This window comes from Lampris incognitus, chromosome 1 (genome assembly GCF_029633865.1).
Source record: "Lampris incognitus isolate fLamInc1 chromosome 1, fLamInc1.hap2, whole genome shotgun sequence".
NCBI lineage: Eukaryota > Metazoa > Chordata > Actinopteri > Lampriformes > Lampridae > Lampris > Lampris incognitus.
Genome location: NC_079211.1, coordinates 35,803,045 through 35,823,238, shown reverse-complemented (window position 1 = coordinate 35,823,238; position 20,194 = coordinate 35,803,045). Strand labels below are relative to the sequence as shown.

The window sequence follows — 20,194 nt, the reverse complement described above, 5'->3', positions numbered from 1 at the left end:
CCCAGAATAAGTCATGAATAAAACCAATGTTGTGTGCTATGAAGACAGTGAATTCTGCAAAAATGCCCCACATCGGGACCCAAATGACAGAACTGGGCCAGAAGTAAAAGCATTTTTTTCCACAAATGTTGAGATTAAAAACATGGATAAAATCGCTTGGACTGCTGACAGGCAGTGTCATTGGAGCCGACATGGACTATCACTTTCATAATTATGGGAAATTAATCAAGGAGTCCTGGGAGATTCTCCAACATGTCAGTGACAGTAGTTCCAGGGAAGTAGCGCGTGACCGCATTTATGAAACGGATGTTTTGGACTATGGAGTCCCTGATGATCAAAGTAGTGGGGGGGGGGGGTGGATGGGTGACTGATTGACAGTACTGTCAGGGACAGTCTGGGAGGGGGGGTGAATATTGTTGGCCTGGGGGAGCGGCGTTGGGACTGGGAGTGACCAACCCACCTGAACGCTGAGAAGGACAGAGCAGGGGGACCCACGGTGAAAATTATGTTTAGTTTAGCCTACTGCTTTGTGCTCAGTTATACTTGGTGTACCAAAGCATGTGGATAATGGATAATCGGGATGGGTATGGTATGCCTAATAATGAGCCAACATACAGCTGGTGACTGTTTCAAAAAGAACTATGCAAACAATAAATAACTCTGGTGTAAATGTTTCCATATAAATGCTGGTTAGATCCTGAAATAAAATAATTCACAAGCCCAGGCAACTTCTCCAGCTGGAACCAAGAGAAAGGAGCGCACATATCTCTAAAAATCAGATTCGAGAAATAGATTCAGATTCAGATTCAGACAACTTTATTTATCCCAGAAGTGCAGTTCAGTTTTATAATCTACGCAGACCATACAGAAACTCACAGACAAGTGAGAATCATCAATATGTTAGAGACAATAGACAGATCAGTACATGGACAAGAGATGCATACTGTCACCCTCATATGACTTTGCATACAGACACACACCAGGACCAGGTGAAGGATAAAAATTCACATAAGTTAAAAGGAATAGAGCCGCTGCTTGGAGTAGAGCCACTGCTCCTTTGCATCGAAAGGAGCCAGTTGAGATGTTTCGGGCATCTGATTAGGATGCCGGGGCGCCTTCCTTTTGGAGGTTTACCAGGCACGGCCAACTGGAAGGAGACCCCGGGGTAGACCCAGAACTCGCTGGAGAGACTACATGTCCAATCTGGCCTAGGAACGCCTTGGGGATCCCCCAGGAGGAGCTGGAGGGTGTTGCTGGGGAGAGGGACGTCTGGAGTGCCCTACTTAGCTTGCTTCCACCGCGACCCGACCCCGGAAAAGCGACTGAAGATTAGATGAGATGAGATAAGTTAAAAGGATAGAATAAATAAATAAATAAATAAATAAATAAATAAATAAAGCATCCTAAGATGCATTGCATATTACATTCCAATACAACATTCAGTGAATGTACAGGCCCACAAGCCATGTTAAAAACAAACAAGGTATAAACCAACTACTGTGGTTTAAAACAATATAAAGAATTCATTTAAAATGACTACTCTCGACATTTAACAGCCTGATAGCAGAAGGAATGAAGGATTTAGAATAGCGATTCGTTTTCCTAGGGGGCGCTTTATAGCGCCGGCCTGAGGGCATTACATTGAATTCACTGGACAGGACGTGGTCAAATTGGCTAATAATTCCTTTTGCTTTCTGGGCCACACATTTCTCCCAGAGGGAGCACAAGTCTGTCTGCTGGACTCTGTTTATCTTGGATCAGACCTTAACGATACTGTTTAGTCTATTCCCGTCCTTCACAGTCACCCTCCACAGGAAAACGTTAAGACTTTCAATATATGACTGGTAGAAACAGGGGTGCGGGAAGGTATTTTGAGTGGGGGTGCGGAGGTGCTCTCTATCTAGGCTAGTATTTATTTGCCAAGGAAATATCCCTCCCTCTCTCAGTCTCTCGCTAACACACACACACACGAACGGTGGCACAACGACAGACCCCAGTGCACTCGTACAGTATAACTAAACATGCACGCTGCACACACACACACACACACACACACTACAAAGACGTAACATTAAATATTTTACCAACAATGTGTTGGAATTTACAGTCCAATGAGAGGTAAAAGGAAGGGAAGCTATTAGCAGAACTAATGTTAGCGCTCTGGAATGGATGCAGTAATGTAAACAGCTACACATCAATCAAATGACACACACGCATGCCCATCATTTGACACACCAAAGTTCTAATAGGCCCATATCAGTTACGCACACAAACACCTCTTTTTCACGACAACACTGCTAGCCGAAAACATGCCATTAACACAGACACAGGATATCCATTAGGCCTACCTACATTAAGAACAGTCTGCGCTGCGCACATCAACTGGTGCAATATCAATAATGTGAAATTGCCTTTCCTGCTAGTCATTATGAATGTCATTTTAAAGTATGCCACTCAGCTCGTAGCATTGCCAATTCCTGGCTACATACATAGCCTACTACAAACATGATATTGACTATTATACACATTCTGCACGGTGGCAACAATAACCAAAAATGAGTAATAATGCATGTCAGTCTTACCTATTTGAAGACTCCAAATGTGGACTTCCGTTCTGGTGTGAGGTCAATAAATCTCTTCATCAGTGGCTGAATGTCCATCGGATCAAGAATGTCACGGTGGACGTGCAGTAAAGTCTTGGTGTGTGAGTCATCTCTGTGTCATACTGTTCCGTAGCCACGTTTTGAGACGGCGAAGGGTGGAGAACGACCGCTCAGAGGAAGTGGCAGAGACTGGTAGACATAGGCAAAGTTCAATAAGCTTTTCCACCTCTGTCAGTAGTTCCCTTGTTTGAAGATGCAGTGCTCCGACAAATCCAGCAACATCTTGAGCTGACTTGAGTCCTTTTGTCTTGGAGAGCTCACCCATCAATGTGAGCTGCATATGTAGACAAGATTTGCCAATCTGATTGGGGAGCTGTGCAGCATTGATCTCATTCCACCCAGAGTAGGCTCCATTTGCGGCATTGATAAGAGTCTGCTCTCTCAGGGCAGCATCTTGCAGTCCTTCTTGGTCGAATCGGCGATCTAGCTCGGTTGTCACAAGATCCAAGGCCTCATAGAACTCACGCCGCCATTGTTGCTCTCCTACATCAGTCACAATGGCCTCGGCCTTCTCTGTATCCCTTAGATGGGCAGGGGTGGTTCTGCTGGTTTGTGGAGGAAGGGGCATTTGAAGATTGTTTTTTTCTGCACAAGCCTCCACTTTGGCAGTCATCTCCTGTACAACTCCATCTCTTCGCAGTGCATGCATGCGCTGTTGTAGCGTAGTCACACACTCCAGTGTGCCCTTCGCACTTGCCTTCTCACTTTGGAGAGTTCTGGCTACGGTCTCGCACGGTCCAAAAAGAGCCTCACAGCTCAAGAGGCCAAAGTATGTTCTTGCTTTTGTAGCTGGTTTGTATAGACCAGATATTTTCGCCCGAGTATCTCCCCTTACTGTCTTGTCTTGCTCTAGCACCTTCAGTGTCTCCAAAAGGGCTGTATATGAGGAGCAAACCCGTGAAATAGCCTTTGTGCGCACAACCCATCGAGTCGGGCATAATGACAGCAAGTTGCAGACCACCTCATCACTACCAAACATAGACTGGAACAGCGTCTTACGCTTTGAGGACTCTCTTATCACCACTGAGACATTCCGTACAAAGTTTAGCATGTCTACAACAATGTGAACTTCCCTCGCCACTTCCTGTAACACCAGATCTAGTGAATGGTTAGTGCAGTACACATAGAGTGCATTTGGACACTGCTCTTTCAGTTTTGTTTGCACGCCTGAGATGCGGCCTGACATATTAGCAGTGCCATCGAAGCAAAATCCCTTTAGATGTTCCAGTGGCAAATCCAAGTGCACAAAAACATCTTTAATGCAGGAAAAAAAGTGTTTCTCCAGTTGAATCAGGCGCATTATAAAACCCGAGGAAAACATTCACTGCCTCGAGTTTTTAATCCACATATTGCAGACTACAGGAAAATTGCTCTGTTGTACTTACATCGGTGGTCGCATCTGCAGTTAAACCATAGAAATAATGCTCTCTTGCTTCGGACACAATTTCTCTTTGGAGAGCATAAGCAAATATTTCCAGTATTTCATTTTGAATTGTGTCTGTTGAGCTAGGGTGCGCAATCTTCTTCTTTGCGTATGGAGGATAAGCAAAGCTTGACTGTTTTCTCTTTAGCCTTTAACGTTAGGCATATTTATTTAGGCAAATACAGCAGGTCGATCTTAGCTCTCTACTCAGCCAGGGATTGGGAAATGCGAGTGGACTTAGGCCAGAAGCTCATCTTCCCGACAGAGATCGCAACAACCACCTTGCGACCAGACCTCGTCCTCTGGTCCAACGCTAACCAGCTCGCTTACATCATTGAGCTCACAGTCCCCTGGGAGGATGCAGTCGATGAAGCGTACGAGCGTAAGAAGCTGCGGTACGCCAACCTAGCAGCCGAAGCAGAGGACAGAGGCTGGAAGGTGAAGGTGCGCCCTGTGGAGGTGGGTTGTAGGGGCTTTGTTGCCAGCTCCACAGCAAAACTCCTGAGGGAAGTAGGAGTCAGGGGGCAGGCCCACAGGAGAGTGATCAAAGAGCTAGCCAACACCGCTGAGAGGACTAGCCACTGGATCTGGCTCAAAAGGAGAGACGCCGTCTGGGCTGCCAGGGTGAACAGCTAACCACAGGTCACACACCCAGGACCGATCAACCTGTGGTGGGCCTGCCTCAGCGGAGGGTGTCTTGTGATAAAAGAACGAAACACCCTGTGATGCTGAGGTACACAACTGATGATGTGTCCTGGTGGTGGCAATGTCACCTTGGCAGACATCTCCAGTTTGATCTCCACTGAATCTGTTGCAGTGCAAACACTAGGGATTTTAACAACCAGTCCTTCTTTTTTTGAATCTACCGACTCTTACAACACATACTGTCGCACACTTACAACACACACTGTCGCACACTGAGAACGCACACCGTCGCACACTTAGACCGTGGCGACGTCACATCCGAATGTACCATAATACAATGAGTAAGGGCGCCATCAAATAACAGCACTTAACACCCCCACTTGCTCTTAGCTCATTGGATTACCTGGAAAACAAAACAACAACAAAATAAGGCTTCTTCTTTATCTTGACAATGAGAACGCATTCTTTGCACTTCTAAGTGCCAGACATGTCTTGAGCAAACCTCTTTAGCTTTAGCTTGGTGGCTGGCTTTGTCATTACATCAGCGATCATTTGCTCAGTACGACAGTATTCCAAGATTACTTTTCCATTATGTTTTTCTCCTGTATACACACAGTGATCAGCAGGATTCTGTACAAAACCATGTTCACTCAAACATGTATGTAACATAGCGTTCCAGTTTCTGCCTGACTGCTTTAGACCATAGAGAGACTTATGCAACTTGCATACTAGCTTTTCACACGTTTTTGACTTTTTCTCATAACCTTCTGGTTGCTCTATATAGATTTCACAGTCAATTGGTGCATGCAAATAGGCTGTGTTAACGTCCATATGGTGTAAGACTAGGTTCTCCTGAGCTGCCTTCTGCATGACCACGCTTACACTTGTCATATCAGCTGTGGGTGAGAATGTCTCCTCGTAGTCAGTTCCTGGTTTCTGACTGTAGCCTTTTGCTACGAATCTCACCTTGTACTTATCAGATCCATTAATGTCACACTTCAGTGTGTAGACCCATCTACCCCCCACTGCCTGTTTACCTGGTGGCAACTGGGTGAGGCTGAAGGTCTCGTTCTCCTCCAATGATCGCATCTCCTCCTTCATGGCATTTTCCCACTGCCTTCATTTGGTTGACGTTATGGCGTCCTGGTAGGTTTGAGGAATGTTGCATAGTTCTCTATAACAAGAGTCCACGCATGTTTGCAGTTTGTCCTCTGTATCCTCAGTCTCGAATTCCTGTAGGTAAGCTGGTCTCCTCTTGGTTCAAGGTGGGTTCCTTCTGATTACAGTCTCGGTGACTTTGCCCGGCTGTGTGCATTCAGTCTGTTCGGGTAAAGTCTCAGAAACTCAATTCTGAACACCCTGACCTGGTACATTTTCCACTTTTTCATCAACAACATTTTCTTCGCTGTCATTGACCCTAGCATGTACATTCCTATCACCATATTCTATGTATGACTCAGGTGTTTGTGTTTCCTTTTCTTTGGCTGTCTTGGTTGTGAACTTCACCAACCTGTGCTTATGTACCCTCTATGTGTCTGGATAGTACACTAGATAAGCTGGGCTGTTTTTATCGTAGCCAATGAAAACACCTTGCTCGCACCTAGAGTAGCTTCCCTTTCTCTTGCTTGTAAGCAAAACAGATTGATCCAAATTTCTGTAGTTTGGATATGTTTGGTTTCTTGCCTGTGAACAGCTCGTATGGCATTTTCTTTGTGCGCCTGCTGTAGCACCTGTTCCTCACATAAGCTGGTGTCTGCATAGCGTAGTTCCATAGCTTATCTGGTAACTTGCTTTCTATCAGTAAGCATCTGCTCATATCATAGAAAGTTCGCCAACCTCTCTCTGCTGTGCCATTTTGGTGGGATGAATAGGGTGCAGACGTCTCGTGTCTAATCCTATTCTTGGTTAACAGTGCCTGGACGTCTCGGCTTGTAAACTCAGTGCCATTATCTGAACGGATACACTTGGACTTCTCCGTAAGGTGCTATGTCTGCTAAGAACCTTTCTGTGGCTTGCACTGTATCACTCTTGGACCTTAGAAAATACACCAACATGGTACCTGAGTAGTTGTCTGTAAAAGACTGTGCATATCTGTACCCTTCTATGCTCGGTGTTGGCATGGGACTGGCTAAGTCAGTGTGGACTAGTCTAAGGGTTTCTTAGCCTTTCTGTCTGGCTCCCTATTTCTCGTCTGGGTGAATTTGCCCTGTGTACACACTTCACATAACTGATCTGGTCTGACTGCACTTCCTTTTATCTCCATGCCTTTCACTACACCTTGTAACTTTTGTACATATTCATAGTTACAATGACCAAAAATTTCATGCCAAGTTTGTATGTCGTGACACCCTTTACATTGGTCAACACTCTCCTCAACAGTTGGCAAGTAATACAAATTTCCACGATTATGGATGTCAAACCTGCTACCGTCCTTGGTAACCATGTGACTGTCCCCTTTCTTGAAAGTGATTGTTGCCCCTCCATTTGTTGCTCTTGCCACCGAAAAGATGTCATGTGGGTATGAAGGCATATACAGTGTATCCCATAGCTGTGCTCTGTGCTGTCGTCCAGTGCTGTCTGGTAGACATATCACCGTTCCTCTTCGTTGTGCTATTCCACTGCACTTGGTCCCATCGGCTAACTCCACTGAATGGGTGTTAGGTTGGAATGAGTTGTCGAAGCTTTTAAACTTTCTGATGTTGTTCACGATGTGGGATGTTGCTCCTGCATCCACCATGATGCCTTTCATCTTCAAGTTGTCTGGTGGTCTCCCGTTCTTTGTGTGCTTGGCCTTGAAGAGATGGTCTTGGTCGCTATTTTGTTCCTCCGCGACTTTTCTGACACCATCTTGTTCCCCCTTTTTCTTGCACAGGGATTCTTGGTGTGTATTATTTTTGCAGTAACTGCACCACACTTTTCGTAAACATTTTCTTGCCTTGTGCCCTTTTATTCCACAGTTGTAACACGTCACGTTGGCATCTTCAACTTTTCTGTTGCTAGCGTGCGTCTTGGTGGGGCCTCGGCCTTGCACATCTTCATCACATTATCCGTAGATCTTACCGTGTTCATTTTCTCTGCCTCTTAATAGACCCGTAGTCCTCTTTTAAAGTCTGCGAATGTAACATTAACTTCATTTTGTGTTATGTGGACGGCTAGTGGCTTAAAAGTGTCTGGTAGCCTGCCTAGTATCATGGCTACGATCAGTCCATCACTCATGGTCTCGCCTGCATCTCTCAGAGCCTTAGTGAGGTTCTCCGCCCTTATTATGTAGTCGGTAACAATCTCGTTATTTGCCATGCATAGCTTGGTCAACGACGTGTATAAATTTATTATCCGCGGCTTGCTTTTTCCAGATTAATGCTCTTTCAGTATTCTCAGAGCCTTCCTGCCATCATCAGCGGCTTCGTGTCTTATCAGCGATAAGCTTTTATCATCTATCATTCTTATTAGCTCAGCATAGCAATCAGCATTCTTCCTCCTATCTTCAGCGAACTGTTCTTCGCTAGTGCCAGTGGGCTCATGTAAAATAGTCTCTTTTAGCTTCAGAGTATGTAAGCAGCCTAGGAATCTTGTTTCCCAAAGGTCATACTTATCTTCGGATCCGTCGAACAAAAGCTGCGGTGCCAAGACTCCTGTTGCTCTGCTTGCCATTTTTCTAACACGCTAATTTTACCGTGGCCTACTAGCTTGCTATACTTGTTCTTTGCTAGGCTAGCTTGTTAGCTTCATTGGCTAACGCATAATACGTCGCGTAAAACTTCCTCCGAGAATATAAGCACAGATCAAGAAACTGTGATATAAATGCTCACTTATCTCCAAAGTGGTCCACATAGCCTGTAGAAGTTCCGTGTAATACTTCGTGTTAAACTTCTTCCGAAATGCTAGCTTGTGTCCAATTCTGCCTGGGCCCATAACCTGTTGAGCTGGGGTGCGCAATCTTCTTCTTTGCGTATGGAGGATAAGCAAAGCTTGACTCTGTTTTCCCTTTAGCCTTTAACGTTAAGCATATTTATTTAAGCAAAATACAGCAGGTCTTAGCTCTCTACTACCGACTCTTACAACACATATTGTCGCACACTTACAACACACACTGTCGCACACTGAGAACGTGGCGACGTCACATCCGAATGTACCGTAATACAATGAGTAAGGGCGCCATCAAATAACAGCACTTAACAGTGTCCAACATCCAGTTGTCTCTTCGTTGTAGCCACTCGCTGGGTTTAGGCAAATCCTATTTCCTCTCTATCATTAGTTACCAAACACTCCATCTCGATTATTATGGCCTCTGAAGGGAAACCCTTCACTGCCGAGGAATCTTATCGATCTAAATTTAAGTTGTAAGACAGTTCTGGCAGTCTGTTGTTCTTTCTCAACACTGTCCGACAGTAGAGCATTAATTGGAGTGTTGTTGAGCGAAGCAAGCATCCTCACTGATTCTGAATGTATGTGTGACATCTCGTGCTGGCTAAACTTTGTGGTTGCTTTACGCCAGTTACAAAAGCCTCCTACTGTAAATGAACTTGTCTTTCTATGGCGATGTCTTAATCCCTTCTCTACGGCTTTGCAGCAGGTGAAGCAAAGAACGGTGTCTCTCTCCGTGACATAGTGCAACCATTTCCACCCGTTAAACCAGCTTTTTTTAAATGACCGCTCGAAGGTCTCTGTTCCAATTCTCCTCCCAGGAAAACGCATGTCTGGTCGACGAGGCTCGTCAAATCTTCTCACACTCACGTTAGCTGGGCGGCCTGCCTGGCCTGGAACATGTAGCTGCTGAGCCTGCCGAGTCCTGCCGGTCTGTGTTTGCTAACGTTAGCTCTTGTGTGTTAGCGGCCGCTGACCCGCTAGCTACACCGTTCGCACTGCTAATATCCTCGTGATCGTCAGTGGGGACAGTAGATCTAGGCCTTGGTGCTGCTGCTTCAGCAGCCTCTTCTAACTCGGTCGTCCTTGCTGTTGTCGCATTTTTAGAATTGAAAAAGTCTAAGATTCGTTTTTGCGCCATGTTGTTAAGTTAAGTTACTTCGTCCGACGGCCGTTTTCCAATCAATGCCTCGTGACTGAGCGTTTGTATCAACATCAAAGTGACACCGCCGTGAACCCATAGGTCTGTGATCACTAAAAGCTAACAAACACATTTAGATTTTTAACATCTGTGTTCTTCCCCAAAACAAAATTATTTATTATATCGTTTTAATATATATACTTTTAAAAAAAATTGCAGGCAGCAGTAGAGGTGCTCCTCCTGCCTGCAGCTCCTTCTCCCTATATCTAGGTGGTGCTGCAGCACCCCCTAGCTGTTCACATCGAACTTGAGTTGGAAGTCGAACACAGTCCCCAAGTACTTATAAGCGTTAACAATTAGAACATCCGCACCATGTATAGTGCTAGCTTTGGGTTTATCACTGTTCATCCTAAAATCAATGATAAGTTCCTTAGTTTTTGACACATTCAGGTCAAGGAAGTTATCATCGCACCAATCAACAAAGACAGGTAGGGCACAACCGTGATCTGACTCTGAGCCCTGAAGAAGAGACAAAAGTGCAGTATCGTCAGAGATAGCCTACTTTTCCAGTGTTTCGTAGACCATACACCTATGCAACAGAGTGGCTCAGTTCAGAAAAGGAATTAAATCAAACAAGTCGCTTTATGGTTTTTTCCCCTTTATGTTCTGTGTGTTTTGTGGAACGTCAGTATGTGCCTACAGACATGGCTTATTCCAGCACACAACCTATTTATGTGAGCACTGTTGATAGAGGTGTTTTTTTTTTTTTTATAAAATACAGAAGATTATTATCAATGCATTTTGTTTTGCATATTGTACCAGAAAGAATAACCTCTGTCCACTTTTGCTAAATCAAAGAACAATCGACAGCGGTAGAAGAAGGCACTCATGAATGCTGTTGGCGAGCTTAATCAGCGCCCAAATAGACTGTACATGTTTAGCTATTATGGCCCACCTTACTCAGCTTTGCTTGCACTCTCTAGCCTACAACGTTATGCTATAGCCATGCATTGCTGATATCGATGTACAGGCTTCTCTTGCTTATTCCAGATCCAACCTGCCTTCACTAGTTTTGTGTTAGGCCTGTTGGCTGAATGCATATTTAATTGACCGACTTTAATCAATGTGAAAAGGTTATGGATGCATTTTAAATATGGCTGACTATAATGAGATACAGTGGATGCACTGTATCATAATAACCAACCAAGATTATTAAGTAAACATAATAACCAACCAGCCATGAAGAGGGGAATTAATCTGCCTTTAATTTTAAGAAAATTTTCATTTTTAGTTATTTTTAGTAATGAAAATTTAATCTGTATTGTTTGATGAGAACAAGGAGGTCAAGTCAAGTCCATTTTATTTGTATAGCCCAATATCACAAATTACAAATTTGCCTCAGGGGGCTTTACAGCAACACAACTCCTGTCCTTAGACCCTCACATCAGATAAGGAACAATACCCTAAAAAAAAAAAAACCTTTAACAGAGTTGATAATGATAATCTTCTTAGCCTATTAGCAGCAGGTGGGCTGAGACCTTCATTTAGTACAATAAACTGCATTTAGTGCGGCCCATTGCAGTCCTTTGCCCCCCCCCCAAAAAAGAAAAAATCAAATTATCATTCTACCAGACACTATCATATCTGAAAATGTATGATTGGTTGGTGTTTCTACAGAGAGGGAGCCATGGGTGAAATGTCTATCCATAAAATGATTATATTGATCTTATCAATGATTGAAACTTGAGACTTGACTTGAGACTTGTGCCAAACTTAGCAGCCCTGGTAAGTGTCACGCTAAAAGAAATGCAAAAGCCTGAATCAATAGATATGTGACATTTGGTGTGTTTGGTTTCTTGTTTGTTTTGGTTTTACTCAGTGGGTTGGATTTTTTTGTGCATTTCATTTTCTAGGCACTAAAGACAGCTCTGTAGCAAATAATTTTGGATGAGGATTTTTATTTATTTTATTTTTTTTGGCCTTCCCGACAAGATTTTAATATTGAGTAATAAAAGTGGTTCTCAAGTGACCTCACTCTCTTAAGTTTTCTTTTGCTCTCTTCTCATTACCATCAAAAACAGGGATCAACCATTAAATCCAGTGATAAAGTTTTACTCCTTTTTTTGTCTCTACATATCAGGCATCCGTCCCACCTCTACCCCGCCAGCTGTGCCTCTCACATGTACACTTGGGAAATCTCAGTAATCAACAGTAACTTTGTACCCTTTTCCATCTCAATGATTATTTCTTTCCTGTGACATATCTCTCTTCGTTTTCATTAAGACATCTCGCTGTGTTTTTTTTTTTATTACACTAACATCTAGAGTTTATTGCAAATAGCATTGCTGATCCTTCTCAAACTCAAAATGTTCGAGCCCCGACGGCATACCAGCTGGAGTGCCGGCTCAAGGATGCTTGTGCTAATCAGATCAAGCTGAACACAAAACAAGTACCTTTGCATGAGTTATTGGAGAGGGAAAAAGAGAAAAAAAACCTAACGTATAAACGATTTTTGTACCAGATTTTGTCAAGGCTGAGTATCTAGTGAAATGTTCAGTGAAGTGTAATGACATGCCCGCCCATGCCTCCATCTAACAGCAGAACAAGTTTCTGGACAGGAAGGAGAGAATGGTTGAAAGGACGCAGTGCCTGAACGTTGTGTTATGAGCTTAGATCCTCAAGTGGTGGGCGGTTGTACAATGATTTTTTAGCACTAGCAGCCAAAGAGAACCAGATGCCTTGTGTGCACAGTCATACTTCAAGTGGGTATCACAAGGCCGCATTTTCTTTTTCTGTCGACTGCTTCCATTAGGGGGTCACCACAGCGGATCATCTGTTTCCGTCTCTTCCTGTCCTCTGCATCTTCCTCTGTCATGCCATCCACCTGCATGTCCTCCCTCACCACACCCATCAACCTCCTCTTTGACCTTGCTCTTTTCCTCTTGCCTGGCAGCTTCATCTTCAGCATCCTTCTCCCAATACGTATACCCAGCATCTCTCCGTCGCACATGTCTACACCATCTCAAGCTTGCCTCGCTTGCTTTGTCTCCAAACCATCCAACCTGAGCTGTCTGTCATTGCTAATCCTGTCCTTCTTTGTCACGCCCAATGAAAATCTTAGCGTCTTCAACTCGGGTACCTCCAGCTCTGCTGCCTGTCTTTTCATCAGTGACACTGTCTCCAAACCATATAACATAGCTGGTCTCACTACCATCTTGTAAGCCTTCCCTTTAACTCTTGCTGGTACCCTTCTGTACACAAATCACTCCTGACACTCTTCTTCACACACTTCACCCTGCCTGCTCTCTCTTCACCTCTCTTCTGCACTCGTTACTTTGAACAGTTGATCCCAAGTATTTAAACTCACCCATCTTTGCCACCTCTACTTTTTGAATCTTCATCATTCTGCTGTCCTCCCTCTCATTCACACATATGTATTCCATCTTGCTCCTACTGACTTTCAATCCTCTTCTCTCCAGTGCATACCTCCACCTCTTCAGGCTCTCCTCAACCTGCTCCCTACTTTCACTACAGATCACAATGTCATCTGCGACCATCATAGTCCACGGAGACTGCTGCCTGATCTCATCCATCAACCTATCCATCACCATTGCAAACAAGAAAGGACTCGGAGCCAAGCCTTGCTGTAATCCCACCTCCACCTTGAACCCATCCATCAATCTTACTGCACATCTCACCACGGTCACACTGCCCTCATACATATCCTGCACCACTCTTACATACTTCTCTGCAACTCCCGACTTCCTCATACAGTACTACACCTCCTCTCTTGGCACTCTGTCATATGCTTTCTCTAAATCAACAAAGACACAGTGTCACTCCTTCTGACCTTCTGTATACTTCTCCATCAACACTCAAAACAAACATCGCATCTGTAGTGCTCTTTCCTGGCATGAAACCATACTTCTGCTCGCTAATCATCACCTCTCCTCTTAACCTAGCTTCTATTACTCTTTCCCATATCTTCATGCTGTGTCTGATCAACTTTACCTCTGTAGTTACTACAGCTCTGCACATCAACCTTCTTGAAAATCGGTACCAGTATGCTTCTTCTCCACTCCTCAGGCATCCTCGCACTTTCCAAGATTGTGTTAAACAATCTAGTTAAACTCCACTGTCAACTCTCCTAAATATCTCTATGCTTCCACAGGTATGTCATCTGGACCAACCGCTTTTCCACTCTTCATCCTCTTTATAGCTGCCCTCACTTCCTCCTTGCTAATCCACTGCACTTCCTGATTCACTATCCCCACATCATCCAACCTTCTCTCTCTCATTTTCTTCATTCATCAGCCCCACAAAATACTCCCTCCACCTTCTCAACACACTCTCCTTGCTTATCAGCACCTTTCCATCTCTATCCTTCATCACCCTAACCTGCTGCACATCCTTCCCAGCTCGGTCCCTCTGTCTAACCAGTTGGTACACGTCCTTTTCTCCTTCCTTTAGTGTCCAACCTCTCATACAACTCACCATAAGCCTTTTCCTTTGCCACCGCCACCCTTCTCTCCTTTACACTGCATCTCCTTGTACTCTTGTCTACTTTCTTCATCTCTCTGACTATCCCACTTCTTCTTTGCCAACCTCTCCATCTGTATGCTTTCCTGTACTTCCTCATTCCACCACCAGGTCTCCTTTTCTTCCTTCCTCTGTCCAGATGACTCACCAAGTACCTTCCTACCTGTCTCCTTCACCATTTCTGCAGTAGTTGCCTAGACATCCAGCAACTCTTCACTACCACCCAGTGCCTTAACGGCTCCCTGAACTCCAGACAACAGTCTTCCTTCTTCAACTTTCACCACTTGGCTCAGCCTTCACTCTCTTTCTCTTCTTGATCTCCAAAGTCATCCTACAGACCACTATCTGATGCTGCCTATCTATATGTTCTCCCCTGTCACCACCTTGCAGTCTCCAATCTCTTTCAGATTGCACCTCCTGCATAACATATAATCCACCTGTGTGCACCTTCCTCCACTTTTATATGTCACCCTGCGTTCCTCCCTCTTCTTGAAATACATATTCACCACGTCCATTTCCATCCTTTTCGCAAAATTTACCACCATCTGTCCATCCACATTCCTCTCCTTGACACCATACCTACTCATCACCTCCACATCACCTCCATTGCCTTCACCAACATGCCCATTGAAATCCGCTTCAATCACTACTCTCTCCTCCTTGGCTACACTCTCCACCACTTCATCCAGCTCACTCCAGAATTCTTCTTTCTCTTCCATCTCACACCCAACTTATGGGGCATATGCGCTGATAACATTCATCATCACACCTTTGATTCGATTTACAGCTTCATGCTCATCACTCTGTCCAACACGCTCTTCACCTCCAACACACTCTTGACATAATCTTCATTCAGGATTACCCCTACACCATTTCTCCTCCCATCCACACCATGGTAGAACAGTTTGAACCCTCCTCTGATGCTCCTAGCCTTACTCCCCTTCCACCTGGTCTCTTGTCAACCTTCCTTCTCTCTATCATATCAGCCAGTTCTCTCCCTTTACCAGTCATAGTGCCAACATTCAAAGTTCTGACTCTCACCTCCACACTCTACCCTCTACCCTTCCTGCTCTCCCGCTGCCCCTGGACATGCCTTCCCCCTCTCCTTCTCTTTTGCCCAACAGTAGCATAGTTTCCACCGACACCCTGCTGGCCGACAGTACCGGTGGTGGTCGTTGGTAACCCAGACCTCGACTGATCTGGTATGGAATTCTGATCTATGATCCACATATTTCATTTGGCAAAGATTTTATGCCAGATGCTCTTCCTGACGCAATCCTCCCCATTTAGCCGGGCTTGGGACTGGCACTAAGAATGCATTGGCTTGTGCATCCTCAGTGGTGTCTAATTTGTCCAAGCCCTGACTGTTTGTTTTGCTCTAAATGGCGTTTTATGGGACCATTAAGCTTCAGCCTCCTCCTATCCTTATTCGAGGCTTTGTTTGTGTTCTAGAGGATAGGTGGGATTCAGTAACAATAATCAGCAATTGAGTTACATGTGATGTAACTTATTGCTCACATCACATGTGATGCAGTGACGTGAGGTGAGGTCAGTGGCTGGGTAGGCAGTAGGCATTCACAAATCCAAATTACATCCTTTTGTGCTCTCTAATGTTTTATAACAATCTGATCCTTCTTCATTCTTCCAACTGCCACAGAATTCTAGAATATTGTCCCCCTCTGGCTGAACTACATTCCAAATGAAAACCTAAACAAAAATATTGTCAAAGTATATATGCGGTACTTTTTTCTTGTTTTATATGGTTTTTGATAGCTGTGAAATGACTAAGTAACACCATTGCCTCACATCATTACATTACACAGCATTACATCACTAAATCCCAAAAATGCCTCTTTAACTCAATTTTGGCAGATATACCACAATACATCAGATATTTGCGCTTTGTTGGTTGTGTTAGTGGTCTCATCGACTTTTATGGACATGAAAGGGGCTGCATTTACCTCATCTTGAATGTTCTGTTGAAGAGTGTCACCTACTGCCAAGATAAAGTCATTTTGAATACTGTTCGATATTCTGGAAAACGCTTAGGAAAGTTCAAGATGTGCCGCCAACCGCTGGTCTTTCCCCGCGGTGAGGTTTAAAAGCTCCACAGACTTTCTCCGGTTTGATGAGCCGGTGCTTTCCTTGTTTCCCCTGAAGGCTAATTCCTGTTTCACTAAGTAGCAAGTAGCACGTATCAAATTCTTCAAAATCTCACAATTTTCCCTCACCTTCACGTTGTGTATGGAGACTTGCTGTTTGTTAGTCTCATTTAAAGCTAGGTGGATCGGAGTGCAGTTTCCAAAGGTTTTCAGTGCTATTTGATGTTGAATGTGTGAACTGGACCGCTTATGCTTGACTAGCACTGCAAGCAGGTTGTTCAGGTCACAGTAGGCAGCACCTACCCATACATTGTCCTGCTCTCTGGAAAACGATAAACAAGGGAAGCAGTACAGCCTGCTGCTGGTAGCATCGGAGCCGTGGCTGCATAGCCACTCTTTCCTTATGTACCACTCTGGCTGAAATGATTGGATGATTTTCTGCCCTTTACGCTGGTGAAAGTAAGGGAGAGCTGGTGTAGGTCTGCCTTACTTGATGACAAGTAATTTTTGCTGGTAATCCAGTTTATTAAAACTCTGAAGACGTACGATGGTCAACAATACTGATTTCACTCTGAAGTGTAGCTAAGCTGCTCAAATTCAAATGAGCTAGCTTGCTTTATCCACCCATCATCCAAACCGCTTATCCTGCTCTCAGGATTGTGGAGATGCTGCAGCCTATCCAGTACATATTGGGTGGTAGGCGAGGAGACAGGCCGCCAGGTCCTGGACAGGCTGCCAGGCCATCACAGGGCCGACACACACTGGGATTATGTTTATTATGAAATTACCATAAACACTGCTCATTGTAATAAGATAGTAAAGATAACATTCTAGCTTGCTTTATTGATAGCACAAATATATATGACATTGTAGCAATTTAGCACCTTGATGGCTCTGATTGGCTCACACTCCTGCCATAAGCAGTGCCTTTCCTCGTCCGTTGATTTTGCCTTAAGCTACGCAATACTCTTGCGCAAACTCTAAAATTCACAATGTTAAAAGCAGTCCTGAAAAAAGTAGAGCCTACCCTTCCCATTGAAAAAGTAGGCAAGCTTGTGCGTTATACAGCATTTCGCTCTTAGAAGTTTAAGGAGTTAAAAAGGACAAGAAAATAGAAATATCATTAAAAATACGTTATGACACAGCATACTTGTAACTAGAGTGAGATTTTGATATGTTGTTGTGAATTTATTGTATGGTTATTTTTGATTAAATTATCACAGGGTAGGCACCTGCCTACCCTGACCACACATCATTGATGTGATGTAATTACATGTGATATAACACGTACATAACATATGCTGTTGTTTAAACCATGAGAACTTGATTCCATGAGCACCAAAATCAGGAAATTAAAATCAGAATTTTATTCAAGTAAGTTTGTGCATGCAAGGAATTTGATCTCATGGCATGCCCACATTGAAAAAAAAAACAGAAAAACATCAGGGACATAACGCAGCGATCAACAAGTAGAAAAGTGCCCTGAAACATCTTGGAAAGATGGTCTAAATATCAAAGTGCATTAATATATTCAGGGATTTCAAGTGCACAAAGGGACAACACAGTGGCTTAGCTAGCAGTTAGCTCTGTCGCCTCACCGCGAGAGGGTCCTGAACGTGTTCCCTGCTTCTCTGCATGGTGTTAGCATGATCGCCCTACATTTGTTTGGGTTTACTTCAGGTTCTCCAAGATTCCTCCAACATGCAAAAGGTGAGTGGAGCAATCTATAAATTGCCCATTAATCTGAATGTGACTGACTGTGTTGTTTGTTCTCTGTGATAGACGGATGACCTGTCTGGGGTGCCTCCCTTCCCCCATGCCTGCTGGGATAAACTCCAGCCCCCTGGCCTATTGAATTGGATTAAGGGTGTTTAAACAATAATTGAATGAAGTGTGCAAGGGAGTGAGGGGATTTTCATTTTCATCAAGTGTTATCACAGGGGACCTCCTGTAATGACAGCATGAAGGTTAATGCAGGTGTAAACTGGGTCGTACTTTGAATCCCGTGCAGATATGCAATCATCAAGGCTTTCTCTCTTCTTTTTTTTTTCGGTGATGTTTTAGTAACAAAACTCTTGTTTAATAGAGTTCATCAGGATGCATTGTGCCTCCAACCCAGACTGGTGGATGCCATCAGAGGAGCAAATCAACAAAGTGTTCAGCGACGCGGTGGGGCACGCACGTCAGGGCCGGGCCATTAGAACCTTCCTGTCCGGTGGAGGCAGCGGCAGCGGCAGCAGTAGCAGCAGCCTCTACATGGATGGCTATGACGGACATCTGACAAAGGATGAGCTGTATTTAAAAGGCTGTCAGAACGGCCAAGCTGATTGAAGTGGAAGAGAGAGAGATGGCTGACCGAAACGCCTGACCTGTAGCTACACAAATCACTGCGAAATATTGACCTCATCCTGTCACTTTGCACAGTGGCAGCAAAAACATTCCAGAGGAGGAAAAAGATCCAAAAGAGTATAACTTTTAAACTCTGACATTAGTCTTCTTTTAATATAGTTTTGTAGCCTTTTTGCCATTTTTAAACCTCTGATTTTGTTTGGTCAGAATTAAGAATTCGAGGGGGCTTTACAATTTGTTGTTGAAGAATAAGAGTCTTCCATTTGCTACTTTTCTGTTGTCTCGTATCAGTATCACACTAAATGAAGTTTGTTTTATTGAATGGGATGAATGAAACAATTAGAGTCACAGAGGGACCAGAACACTATGAGAAGGATGTTTTGTCACCCCCACTCCACATTAAATTATATGTTCAGAGCTTCAAAGATTTAAAAATGTGGGGCGTCCAGGTGGCGTGGTAGTCTATTCCGTTGCATACCAACATGGGGATCATCGGTTTGAATCTCTGTGTTACCTCCGGCTTGGTCAGGTGTTCCTACAGACACAATTGGCCGTGTCTGCAGGTGGGAAGCCGGATGTGGGTATGTGTCTTGGTCGCTGCGCTAGCGCCTCCTCTGGTTGGTTGGTCAGGGAGCCTGTTCGGGGGGGGGAGGGGGAACTGGGGAGAATAGCGCGATCCTCCCACGCACTACATCCCCCTGGCGAAACTCCTCACTGTCAGGTGAAAAGAAGCAGCTGTCAACTCCACATGTATCAGAGGAGGCATGTGGTAGTCTGCAGCCCTCCCCAAATCAGCAGAGAGGGTGGAGTAGTGACCGGGATGGCTTGGAAAATAGGGTAATTGGCCAAGTACAATTGGCCAATTACTCTATTTTCCCCCTAAAAGGGGGAAAAATTCCCCTACTCCAAAACAAAAAAAAAGTTAAAAATATAGATGCAAAAAGCCAGATGTTGTTTTGAAGGCTACCTTAGGCTGAAACAAAATACAGACTTTAATTTCCATCCTCAACCCCCCCCCCTCCCAATTCCTGGTAACTGATACTGCTTGTGGATAAATTTTCAGATCCTTGGTCAAGCACATTTAATGCACCTCTGAGTAGGGACTGGATAAATAGCAGTTCATAATGTTAATAACCCATTCTTCATATTTCTAGTTAACATCCGTCAGGTTGTAAAGACACTAATTTCTGTAACAGGGAAGTGGGTTTTGACAAAGTAAATTTTTGATGTACACTGGAACAGCTTTTCTATAAAGATTCAGGGCTTGCAATAAGACTTGGTGAAAGAGAGCCTTGTCACATTGCAAGTTTTTTTTTTTAATTCCCATTGTGGATTTGCGGTGATGCGCTGAAAGAGTCCACATCGTTCTGCAAAATGTAAAACCAAGTTCTGGACACTTTGCACCACTAAAACATCCTCAGTCCTCTGCTATCAACAGTCAAATTGACGTCTGTTTATAAATCCTTAG

At 44.1% G+C, this 20,194-nt stretch overlaps 1 protein-coding gene across 1 annotated transcript in view; it reads left to right on the top strand.

Annotated features, from left to right (window-relative positions):
• LOC130125716 (BEN domain-containing protein 4) overlaps nt 1-18,708 on the top strand; it is a 31,425-nt gene extending 12,717 nt beyond the window's left edge. The window contains 1 exon segment of the mRNA XM_056295200.1: nt 18,464-18,708. Within this exon segment, the coding sequence (XP_056151175.1) occupies nt 18,464-18,708 (245 nt within the window).
• Nucleotides 18,709-20,194: the final 1,486 nt, after the last annotated feature.